The sequence below is a fragment of the Corvus cornix genome, chromosome 24 (genome assembly GCF_000738735.6).
Source record: "Corvus cornix cornix isolate S_Up_H32 chromosome 24, ASM73873v5, whole genome shotgun sequence".
NCBI classification, from domain to species: domain Eukaryota; kingdom Metazoa; phylum Chordata; class Aves; order Passeriformes; family Corvidae; genus Corvus; species Corvus cornix.
The window spans coordinates 5,026,001-5,038,132 of NC_046353.1; the positions used below are offsets into that span (position 1 = coordinate 5,026,001).

At 45.4% G+C, this 12,132-nt stretch overlaps 1 protein-coding gene across 6 annotated transcripts in view; it reads right to left on the reverse strand.

The window, feature by feature from the left end:
• Positions 1–12,132, reverse strand: part of PKNOX2 (PBX/knotted 1 homeobox 2) — an 85,243-nt gene that overhangs the window by 27,321 nt on the left and 45,790 nt on the right. For all 6 annotated transcript variants that reach the window (XM_039564871.1, XM_039564866.1, XM_039564868.1 and 3 more), the window contains 3 exons: positions 10,542–10,693; positions 10,144–10,219; positions 1,365–1,473 (listed from right to left, as the gene is read on the reverse strand). In XM_039564871.1, coding sequence (XP_039420805.1) covers positions 1,365–1,448 — 84 coding nt within the window. In that variant the 5' untranslated portion in view covers positions 1,449–1,473; positions 10,144–10,219; positions 10,542–10,693. The remainder of the gene's footprint in view (positions 1–1,364; positions 1,474–10,143; positions 10,220–10,541; positions 10,694–12,132) is intronic.

The following is a 12,132-nucleotide window of genomic DNA, read 5'->3' on the forward strand; positions in this document are numbered from 1 at the left end:
CTTTTCCAAACCCTAGAAATCCCAAATCTTCGGGTGAAAAGTTCACAGCAGTCACAGACGAGCCCAAAAAAAAAAAATCAATTCTTGGCTGCAGCTTTCCCTCCAAACCCACTAAACAGAAAGAGAAATGCTTGAGCAACCCCCTTGATAAGGTAAAAAAGGCAGGATTTGGTCAGCAATGCTCCTGATGGTCCCCAAAATTCAAAGTATCAGAAGAGAGGGCAGATAAGGGACAGGGGTGGGGAAGGTAGAGGGGATGTCTCCAAAGGATGCTACAGCAAATGTCGGCTATTTTAGAAGTCCCTTAAATTGCCCATTAGGACTAAAGCGTGGTGCAGCTCCCCGCTGTGGAAGCGAGAAAGGGAAAAAAAATTTGGAAAAAAAAGCCCTACTCGAAGCAGAGCAGCGAAGCGAGTAAATGATGACACAGAAGTTGGAGGAGCCATAAAAGCCCCACCGAGGTGTCGTTTGTGAGAAGTGACCTTTTCCCACCAAAGGAAATGAGTAGAAAGGAGACATGGGCGGCTTCAAGGGGGGGGAAAAGTCAATTTATTTATTTTAGCTTGCGGAGGGCAGGCTTGGGGGTTTGGGGTTTTTTGTGGGGTGTTTTTTTTTGGTGGTGAGGGGAGATTTTTCTGCTTTTGCAGATGAGAGATGCAGCAAATGGGGAAAAACGTGAAATCTTCCGTATGAACTGAAAAAAAAAAGCTGCTTTGAACATGGAGCTGGCTCAGTGCCAATACAGATCACCCCTGTTCAGTCATTGTAGCTGGAAGAGCGGAAACGTGATACAAATTTACCCCTAAAAAATCTTGGGATGGGCTTCAAGGTGCAGGACCACCTCCAAAATCCATCCTCAACTCCCAGGTCCAGCCCACTGGGGTGCTCCAGAAGAGTTTCTCTTGGACAAACTCCTCTTCTTATAATAACTTGACTCCATAACGATGCTTGGAAAAGTTATTTGACCACTTAGAGCACCACTGGAGATGAAATCTTTTTTCTCCCCTGCCACAAGTTATTAAAAAATGCCATTGAAATAAATCAAAGGCCATTCCTATGACTAAACCTGCCCTGGTTCAGTCAAATGTTTCATCTTTCCAGCTAATTAACCTGCTGTTTGCAATCATGCCACCATGTCAGCTCTCCAAGAAGACCCAAAGACCCCAAAATAAGACAAAAAGGGGAAAAAAAACATAGTTTTACCCAAAACCTTTCAGTCTTGGAGACTGACAGGAAGGGTTTTAATTTTGCCAGTCTCTGAGATGAACGCTCTGGGGTGAAATACTTTGTCATGGCCATTATTTAGGAAATCAAAGAAGTGAATGAAGGAGTTGGGGGTCCCGAGGGGTCTGGAGGACACTCACCTGTGGGGTGTCTTGGTAGGGAGGAGGAGGCACTGTCTGGGTGGCCATCATCGTCAAAGCTGGTGCCGGGGAGACATGGTGCATCCTGCTTGGGAGTCACATCGAGAACCTGCGGGCAGGAGAACGAAGCTGCTGGATTACAAGGGATCTCTCCCCCCAGAAAAATCCCACAGAAAGGGAAGAAAAAGAAAGGCAGGAAGGAGAGGTGACATTCCTCACACAAGCACTGAGCTCTACCCACACAGCCCCTGGAAGAAACTCAAGGTGATTTGATCACCCTTACCATGCTTTGATGATTTTTTGTGATTTGTGATTTTGGGTAAGAAATGCATCAGGGTGAAGAGAAGCAGCAGGCCACTGGCAGGGAGATCTTCACTGGACAGCAGCCAGGCAAAGGGAGAGCTCTTGGAGATGATGGCTGCCATCAGTGAGACTCATTATATTTTCTCCCTTGTGAACCCTGGTGCACCCAGGGCATTTTCTTTCCACCCCTCATGCCCAACCCTGGTGCCTAAATGGGGATTTCCAACCCCCTTCCAGTTATTCCTCTTTTTTGGAAGGAGAAAGATGAATCATAAATGCAAAACTTGCCATTTCCTTCAATTATACACTAAACCCTCCCAAAACGATGTGTCTCTTTGCCTTTGGCCACCACACAGTCGCATCCTCAAGCACTGCACGCTCAGCTCAGAAGGGACATCGAGAATCCAGTGTGGGGATTCACCAACATCTTAAACTCCTGTGTTGTGCTGTCCAACCCAGCTGACTCCTGTGTTGAGGTCACTGATCCCACGGCGATTGAATGCTCAGAAATGTGGAAACTCTTGTTTGATTTGAACCAGGGAACAAACCTGGATTTTGCACACCCCATAAACCAAGGAGACAGCCCTCATGCCAGCCTCAACCTCTCTGGAAGTTGCTGCTTTCTGAAAATGCCGAGTTCTCTGGCAGGAAAACAAACTAATTTTTTTTGTATCTTCAGGTCCAAAGGAGATGGAGAAAAAAGAGGGGCACCAGGAAGGGACAAATCTGTAGTGGAGCACTTGGCTGGGAGAAGTCCCCAACGATAGACCCAGTGGCAGATGTGACCCAAAAGCAATTCTTGGGCTGAAAATACCTCCTCTCCCACTATTTCACTGCAGCTGTGTGGTTGCTTCAGAAGAAAAGCCAATAATCTCGGCTAAATTCTTTTAAAAACTGTCCTGCCCTCTCTGTGGCTCAGAGCTCTGTTTTGGGCCAACTCATGAAGTCACCAGGAAATCTTCCTGGGCTCTCTAAAAGTGCATTTCTTCTTGCCATGCCTCCTTTTTGTAAGGGATGACATCTCTCCAAGAGACGTCCCTGTTATGATGCCCATGGATGCACTGGCTTTCCCGCTGGCTTCTCATCCATGGCACCATCCCATGAAGAAATGCAGAAAGTTATGTAAAGTCCCCTGACATTGTGAGGGAATATAACCAAAAAACAGAGTCAGTAACCAAAAAGCAGAGTCACCATGGCTTTCACCAGGAAATGGTGACAGGCAGGAAGGTGCAAGGAAGAGGAATGGGGGCCCAGATGAGCTCAGTCCAAACCGAGGCACATCTGGGAATCTTTGGGAAAAATGTACAGAGTCCTCTCTATGAGGTCCATGGTTATTTGGGGGAAGAGGTGCAGTATCCTGATATCCTCGAGGCTTCAGGCTTTTCCAGGCACTGAGTTCACAAATGCACCATATCCAAATGGAAAGCCAAGCGCTGCATGCACGGGATGAGCATCAACAACTCTTCTTTATTTTGCATGAAAAAATGAGGTTATTCTTTCTTATACTTTGCACAAATATGGATAACCCATGAACTGAGTACTAAGAAATCACACCCAAAATCCTGTGCATTGTGAAGGTAGATCAGGGTTCTTGCATGACACAGACCTCTAGCAGCGAGGATATTGCATTTATGGGATTAAAATGATGTTTTTCATCTTTTTCCTCCCAACAGCAAAATAGCAGGAGGCAAAATTATCTGCTCCTGAGTGAACTCACGCTTAAAATCTTTGATGTCCAATGTCAAAACTCAGCTTGCAGCTGCAGGCACACAAATATCCGTGTCCTCGGGGGGTAACACCAAGGGAAAAACCTCCCCACCAGAAACTGTTGCAGCTGGGGAAAAGCAGAATTTAGCACTGTGACAGTCTGGACATCTGGGAAGCTAAAAAAAAAAGACACTTGCTATTTTGGTAAAAATACCCTGCTTGGCATCTATTGTTCCTGCCAGGAGCGATCCTACAACCAGCACGTGGCAATTTACTGTGGGGTGTGAGCTTTTTGGGTGAGTCTATTCCCAGAAGGTGGCAGCCCAGAGCCCCATTTAATTGCTGAAAAATATCTAAGCTGCTCAAATCGAGCCGTTCATTGAGGTTTATGGGTGTTGATTTGGAGGACAGGACTCACAGCCAAATGTGGGGGGAAAAATAAAAAAAAGAGGATAAAAGTGGGAGACAGCTGTTGCCAATAGCAGTGTATTTATCTTGGGGGAAACAAATGCACTCAGGCACCGTAAATATCCAGGAAAGTGTCTGGTGCCCACAGGAAAAGCTGGACAGGTGTTTCACATGGGAGCCCCCAGCCATGAATCTCAGGATAACAGTGCAAAGCTGTCAGCCCCATGGATTTATGGGCAGCCAACACAGGCAAGGGTTGAAAGCTGCTATTATTTGCATTAACCCTTACTTATTTTTTGTATTTTTTATTTTATACATTAATCCCCTCTCTTTTCTTTCTTTCCCCCACTCCTGAAATTAATTTGTCTGCGTGAGCTCTTGACTATGAGCATCCAGATATGGGAAGGAGCAGAGCATCACCAAACCCCTGCCAACTCCTTCCAGCCCACCTCAAGGTAATGTTCAAATCCTGGGTGAGGAGTGAGTTCTGAGGATCTGGAGATCAAGGAGGGCAGGAATTGCAGCCAACTCCTGCGGGATTTGCACAGAAGAAAGAAATGGTGAGCAATAAAACCCATAAAGGCTCTTTCATTTCCGGAAGCAGCAGCACTTCACATTTTGGCAGCGACTTGAGATCAAAGTATCCTAAATTTCCTTATGAAATAAAATTATTTCAGCTATCACTGAAATGTTGCCATTACGTTGGAAATGTATTTCCCAAAGAGCTTGTGCCTATCTAAAAGACTCTCAGATTTATAGGCTGGGGTTTTTACCAGCAATATATTACATCCTTTTTCAAGCAAAAATAATTAAAGACTAAGTTGAAAAGTTGGGGTTTTTTTTCCATGTGGTCACTGATGCCTAAAAACACTTAAAAAACCAAAGTATTGTCAGTCACCCACCACCCTCCAGGTGAATATGACCTCCTTGATTAATAAAACAGCCATAAGCCCATATTAGAATGGTTAGGGCTAGTTAGAATTAGGGCTGAATGCAAAAAAAAAAATTTTAAAAAAAATTAAAGATCCCTTTTATGGACTCTACATCACCGTTTTCAAAGCAAAATATTAATATTCAATCTGTAAAACACAATTCTTGTTTCTGAACCAATGGGAAAATGGGGATCACTTTTTCTAGCTCACTGAGAAGCTTCTGCCCCACAGCAATACGTGCAACTGATAACAGAGGATTCAACACGAGAAATCAGAAAATCAACTTTTCAGGCATTTCTTCTTCGCCACCTGAAGCATCAAAATTATTAGAGATACTTGAGGATGTTTTTTTCCAGCCACAGAAGGCATTTTTCTGTATTAAGGGAAGATTGCCTTTTCTAAAGGGGATTTTTCTGAAGCGGGGATGCTGTGAGATTTGCAATGCCGCCGTGTCAGTCACGCTCTCTCCACAGCAGCTGCGAGTTTTTTATGTCACCATCTTCACAGAGGGCTTGTGCAGGCTGAAGTTGATGATATATGCATTCAGCTAAGTTAAAATGAAGAAATATAGCAGAGGAGGGAGGGAGAGGGTCCTCCAGAGGACGATACATCTCACTCGGAACCGCCAGGACAGGCTCACTCTCGGCGGGTGATGCCAACTCTTGATTGGCCATAAAGCGAATTAAGAGTGACCCTCTCCTCTTGAATGTCTCATTTCTATCCACAAACCTTCACCTTCTTTGCTTGTTTTTACCAAAATTCACGCATTACCCGGAAAGATGAATACCAGGTTTTCATACTATTAAAGGAAGTCCCTTATGCCACCCTGAGCTTATTAAAAATAAACCAAATGCTGCTAAATGGTCAAAACCAGAAAAGAATCCAATTTTTCAAGACATTACCCATTCTGGGCCATCCCTCCATGTTCAAGGTTGCTTCCAAATAAGCTCATGTAACACCTCATCTGGGGAGACCAGGAACATTTGTGCAACAGATACCAATGTGCCACCAAATAGTTGTAATATTTGTTAAGAATATATGGTAGCCAAATTTTCTCAATCCAATCCCAGGAGGTTTTCTTGCCCTGGGAACATCTTGTGCTCTCAGCCAAGACACTGGATTTACTAAATGCTGACCTTTGTACCCTTCCCAGCATCCCATTATTAGTTATTGCCTGGTAAAAAAAGGAGAAATTGAGTCTTTCTGCTACAAGCAAGGGTTAAAGCAGGTAGTGATTTGATATTTCTGTAGAATAAACTCCAGACCAGAGCAAATCCCTTTTCTATTTTTCTCCTAAAAAAGCAGTTGGTCAATACATAAGCACTGGGATGAAAGGGAGAGGGAAACACCGTGTTGGACAATGCCAAACAAAACTCTTGCCAAACACTGGTTTGGAATGTCACTGGATGGGCCCCTGAGCACCAGGAAAAGGAGCATTTGTTTATTTCATATTTTCATCTAGGTATGTAATTTTTTGTTGTTGTTGAATATTTGCATGTATTTGTTATTTGTATTTATTGACTTAATATTTCCCAATCCTCCTCCCAACTTCAGCTCCATAGAAAGGATGGAGCTGCTTCAGTGGATTTCTGATGAGAACAACAATTACTGCTAAATATTTCTCTCCTCTCCAAAGATACCCATCTCTGAAAGGCTCCAGGGATATCTCTGCAACATAAACATGAGAATAAAACCTGCAAGAGCCAGTCAGAGCTTTAGTAGACAAGGTTAATGTACCTTGAACGGCAGCATTAAACAACTTTGCTCATTTTTTTAAGTGGAGAGCTGAGATACCTACGTACCTTTTAAAGTGTTATTTTTATAGGGGAAGACCATTAAAGCACCTTCCAAAACAAACTGGCACAGGGAAACATCAAAGAAGCTTCTTCAAAGTAACCTGACAATACTTGAATTTTGTGCAACCCAGCCCTCTGCCCAAGAAAAGTTCCCAAAAGAGCAAGTTGTGATTTTTTTCAGCAAATCAAAAAGCTTTGAAGTGAAGTGTAGCTGAGGAACCCCAAAAATGCAGAAAGTTCCTCTTGCTGGGCATGAAATGCCCAACAAAAATTTCTGGTTCCCTTGTAAAAAATAGGGAGCAGAAGAATTTTCCAACTGTTCTTCTCTGAGAGCAACTACCTCTGGAAAATTTATGTCCAAAGTCTAAAGTCTTGCCCTATGCTTTCAAACCTTGGCTTGTGCTCTTCATTCTCCATCGCAACCTGCTAATTCCATGAGTCAGGAATCACTGAGCACCCACATTTCCATCATGCAAACACCAAATCTCAAACCCACACTGGCAATGAGAAGGTCACAGAATCACAGAATAATCTGAGTTGGAATGGACCCACAAGGATCATCGAGCCCAGCTTCTGGCCCTGCACACCACACATCTGAGAGTATTGTCCAAATGCTTCTTGAGCCCTGGTAGCCTTGGGGCCATGACCACTGCCCTGGGGAGCCTGGTCAGTGCCCAACCACACCCTGGGTGAAGAACCTTTCTCTAATATCCAACCTAAGCCTCCCCGACACAACTTCAGGCCATTCCTTTGGGTCCTGCCACCAGGCACCACAGAGATGAGATCAGTGTCTGCCCCTCCTCTTCTCCTCACGAGGAAGTTGAACACTCTGATGAGTCTCCCCTCCGTCTCCTCCAGGCTGAGCAGACCAAGTGCCCTCAGCTGTTCTCATGCAGCTTCCCCTCAAGACCCTTCACCATGTTTGTTGCTCTCCCTTGGATGCTCTCTAACAGTCCAATATTGTTCTTACACTGTTGTGCCCAAAACTGCCCACAGGACTGCAGGTGAGGCCACCCCAGAGCAGAGCAGAGCAGAGCAGAGCAGAGCAGGACAATCTCCTCCCTCACCCAGCTGGTGATGCTGGGCCTGAAGTCCCCTAAAACAAGAATGTCCCTCCTGGTTGCCAGGGCACTGCTGACTCAAATTCAACTTCCCATCAACCAGGACCCCCAGGTCCCTTTCTGCAGAGCTGCTTTCCAGCATTTCATTCCTTTGTCTGTCTGTACTTCCAGGGTTGCCCCATCCCGGGTGCAGAATCTGGTACTTCCCCTTGTTGAACCTCATGGTGATGGCCCAGTCCTCTAATCTGTCAAGGTCTCTCTGCAGGGCCTCCCCACCTTCGAGGGAGTCAACAGCTCATCCCAGTTTTGTATCGCCTGCGAACTTGCTTAATGTCCCTTCCAGTCCTGCATCCAAGTCATTTATGAAGATGTTGAAGTGCACAGGGTGGAGGACAGAGCCCTGCAGAGCCCCACCAGTGACAGGCTGCAAGTCTGATGCCACCTCATCCACCGGAACCCTTTGGGCCCGACCCAAGGCAGTTGCTCAAACACGCTCATGCAGCTGTGGGCCGGACATTTGTGCAGAGGATACTGTGACAGATGGTATTGAAGGCTCCATCCCCAAGGTCCCTGCCAGGCTAAGAAGAGCTTCTCGGAGGACATAAAAGGTGATGGCAAAAAATTTGATGAGTTTTGGAGACATGAGCTGGAAGAAGAGGTTTAAGTGTGGGTCTGAGGTGAACGAGGTGATGGGAAACTCTAGGATTTGTGAATTCTACAAAATTTCTGTTCCAAGACCAAAGGTGATGCCAGCGCTGTTGCTTGAGGATGGGTATCTGAGAAGAACATGCTCAAAAACTGTCCTGCTCTGCAAAAATTTAATCATCATTTAAGTTTTTCCAGTCCAAACTGACAGCTGCAGTCCTTCACCAATGTCCTGGCTTCAACCAGGACAGAGTGAATTTTTTACAGTAGCTGGGAGTAAATCTCAGCCTGGTCTGAACTCAACACAATGAGGAAATTGGGGTCAAAAAAGGACTGGAAAGTGTTTAGATAGGCTAAATTTTTTTCACAACTTTTTTTGCACAAAGACAAAAGGTATGGCCTGGCCTCGGAAGTGCATCTTGCGGTCAGAGGGGCTTCAGGAGGAGGAGAGCAGAAACAGTTTTGTGCCTGGAAATTGGGGAGACCAGCACACAGTGGAAAAAGCCACGGGAAACCAAGGTTTTTCTCAGAAGCCTTCAGGAGAGGTAATTTCTATCATTAACCACTTAGAGTGATGCCAGCCCAGTGTTCCAGAAGGTAATCAGGTGGACACCCACCAGCACATCTTTCTGTGCCTTTAAAGGAAGGTGTCTGGACCTTGCTGGCACAATTTGCTGAGTTCAGGTTTGGTCTCCTTGCTGGAGATACTTCCAGGCCAGGTTGCACTTGTGTCCTCCACAGACACATGCTCATGTTCTCCACAGTTCCTCCAAAGAGAACAACCCAAGGCACACAAAATACATGGCAGGGTACTGAGTCCTTTCATGCAAGCACTGGGCAGCTCACTTTGAAATACAGACTGGAAACAGGGCATCAAGGCAGGGAGGATCCCCCCACAAAGTGGTCATTGTGGTGACCCCAACATCCCCCACACTCACCAGAAAAGTAATTTCAAAGTGAACCCAACCTGTACCTTTATCAGACTGAGGAGATATTCATCACTTCCTTCATCGTGTGGTTTTTGTTTTAGCTGAAGCAAGGTCAGCAGCAGGAATCAGGGCTTAAAGGGCAGCCTGGAGGAAATAATCCTCCCCTTATTGGCTGCTTCTTACTAAAAGGGACTTTCAGAGGAGGCAAGACTCAAAACAAAAGACTCAAAGAAAAGATGCTCTGCTGGGCCACGGACCAAATGAAGGTTTTGGGTTTTTCCCTGAGAAGCCCCCACCCTAATGTAATCAGTTTAAAAAGAAACCAGGCACTTTTGCAGAATATTTACACAAATTGAAGGTGCCACTCCCATTTTCAGTGACCAAAGACTTCTCTTTGTTCCTACAGGAGGGAAGTTGTAGCCAACAGGGTTTTATTTTCTGTGTCACCGGCCGGGTGCCCTGGTTTTGGCACAGATCAAGTACATTTGTCACTCTGTCAAGCCCTAATTTTAGTGATCGGGGTTGACTAAAGGACTGTGAAACCCTTGGTTTCATGTACATCTTATTTTAAGCTCTGCATTTTGTTTATTTTTAGTTGGTGACCATTTCTCTGCACCCTACTGCCGGCTGTGCCAAAATTTTGCAGTGATAACAGCCCATATTTCGGAGTATTTTCACAAAAATATATCTGTGTTTTCCTCCAGGCTGCTTATGCCTTGTAGGGCTCTTAACAATATGTTATCAACACTTGAGCTTTAAAACAAGACTCTCTGCACAGACTGATTTCTTAAAAAAAGAAAAAGTGTAATTCTCTCCTGAAATGCTCACTGCATTTAGGGAAGGGTTGATACAATTTAAATGCAACAGAAAACAGCAGAAATTCCTCCAAATAGAGCCACTCCAAGGTCATGACTCGCCACATCCTGCTCAATTAACACACATAATTGCACAATTAATATCTATAATTGCTTAATTAATATAAAGCAAAGCAGCCTTACTGTTAGGGGGTGCTCAGGGAGCCACTGCCCTGGAAGTGTCCTCCCACTGCCCCGAAAACTGGGTAGGGATCACAACCTGGGAAAGCAAACATGAAATATTTGAATACTGAGAGAAAATGAAGAAATGAGAAAGTGAAATATTAAGCAAAGGATGAAGGTCTGCACTAGGAAAGGTATTCTGGCAGTGCCAGTGAAGCCATGGTGGGCAAGTCTGCTCTTAATGCACTTGTTTTGAAGGATGATGGTGAAAATAGAAGGAACCAAGGAAAATGGAGGTGGGAATATCCCCTGGAGATGAAAGCAGGACTGATGTCTGAGCTAGATCAGGGTTTTTCCCCAGCAGGTTTGAACACCTCCAGAAAAAAAGAAAAAATAAATGAGATTTTTAGAGGTCGAACCGAGATATGTCCAGAAAATGCAGGTGTGCTTGTGGTTGGTCTGTCCACAGAGGATGGAGGTCAACGTAGTCCTGCCCCGTCCTTTTCGACTCCTGGTCGGTGGCAAAAGCTCGTCAGGGGATCACACTGAGGGTTACTGGTACAATCTGGGTCTGAAAAGGAGAGAAAAGAGAAAAAGGAATGAAACAGCACTGCTGTTGGCTGTGCCCCCATTTCATGTTGCCATTTCCCTGGTTAATTACAATCCTTGCTTGCGTGTAAATGTGTTTTTATACTTGGGCTCAGACAGAGTGAACTGGGGAACAGCCACTACCTCAGAAATGGGGGAGCTCCCAGACACGGTTTAATAAGGAGAAGTCCATCCATATGTTAGAGATGATTTTACAACTACCAAGAATCTGGCCTTTATGGGACTGGGATTTCTAGGCCCATCTCAGCAGTTTCAGTGGAAAAACGAAGATGGGCTGAGCAAGGACCAGCACAGCCACCGACACAGGGGTGTTCTGTGTTTGACTGCAAAAAAAGGAATACAAGAGATAAAATTCACCACATCTCTCCATATATATCACCCCTAGTGAGCCCCTCGGCTCTTCAATATCCATCTGATGAACGCCCCTCTACATACATCACCTCCAGATATTACCTGTGTGTCTATAAACATCACCTGAGATCTCCAATATATGTCTGATATATCTACCTTGATATATATCTCCTGGTAGAGAGCTCCTCAGATCTCCAATATAAATCCCTTATATTATATATATATAGTCCAACATATGCCCCTCGATACACACAACCTCTGCCAAGCTCCTCCAATCTCCAGTCTACCACTGATGTATCACCTCGATACAAACCAACCCCCGACAAGCCCTCACCAAGGCACACCTGACATACACAACTCTGATACATGGCACCAGGCTGGAGCTCCTCAAATCTCAGACAATCATCTGACAAGGCACACATCATCTTCAGGGAGCTCCTCAGAGCTCTGATAGATGTCCCATGATACGTGTCGCCTCCAGAGAGCCGCTCAGATTTCATCCAATATACCTCCCCTGATACGTGTAACCTGTTCCAGAGCTCCTCGGATTGCTGATCTGTGCCTAACACAGACACGTGTATGTACACCTCCATGTGCTGAACTGCTGATTTGAATGCACCTCTGATACATGCACCTCCAGTTGCACACCACCTCCAAGGAGCTCCTCAGATGCCCAATACCCATCTGAGATACCTGCACCTCCGGAGCGCTCCTCAGATCCCCACGACACACCTCAGGGATGCATCACCAGCAGAGAGCTATGGCTCGCGTGGTGAGGCCAGATAGGAGATCCATGAGAACTGTTTCCCCTGGTTTTAATTCCACCCCAAACCCCAGGCAGTAACACCACCTGCAGTTCTGGGCCTTCACAGCAGGCATTCATCATCTCAGCCAGGAACATGGGTCCAAGAGAGTTACATGGGGAAGCTCGCATAGGAAGTGCCATTTCTGGAAACCTGGCCTAAGGTCATTGCCCAAGGAGAGATATGGAAAGAACGGGGTCATCTCGGGGCAAAACACGGCAGAAACCTCCAACCATGGAAAACTTGG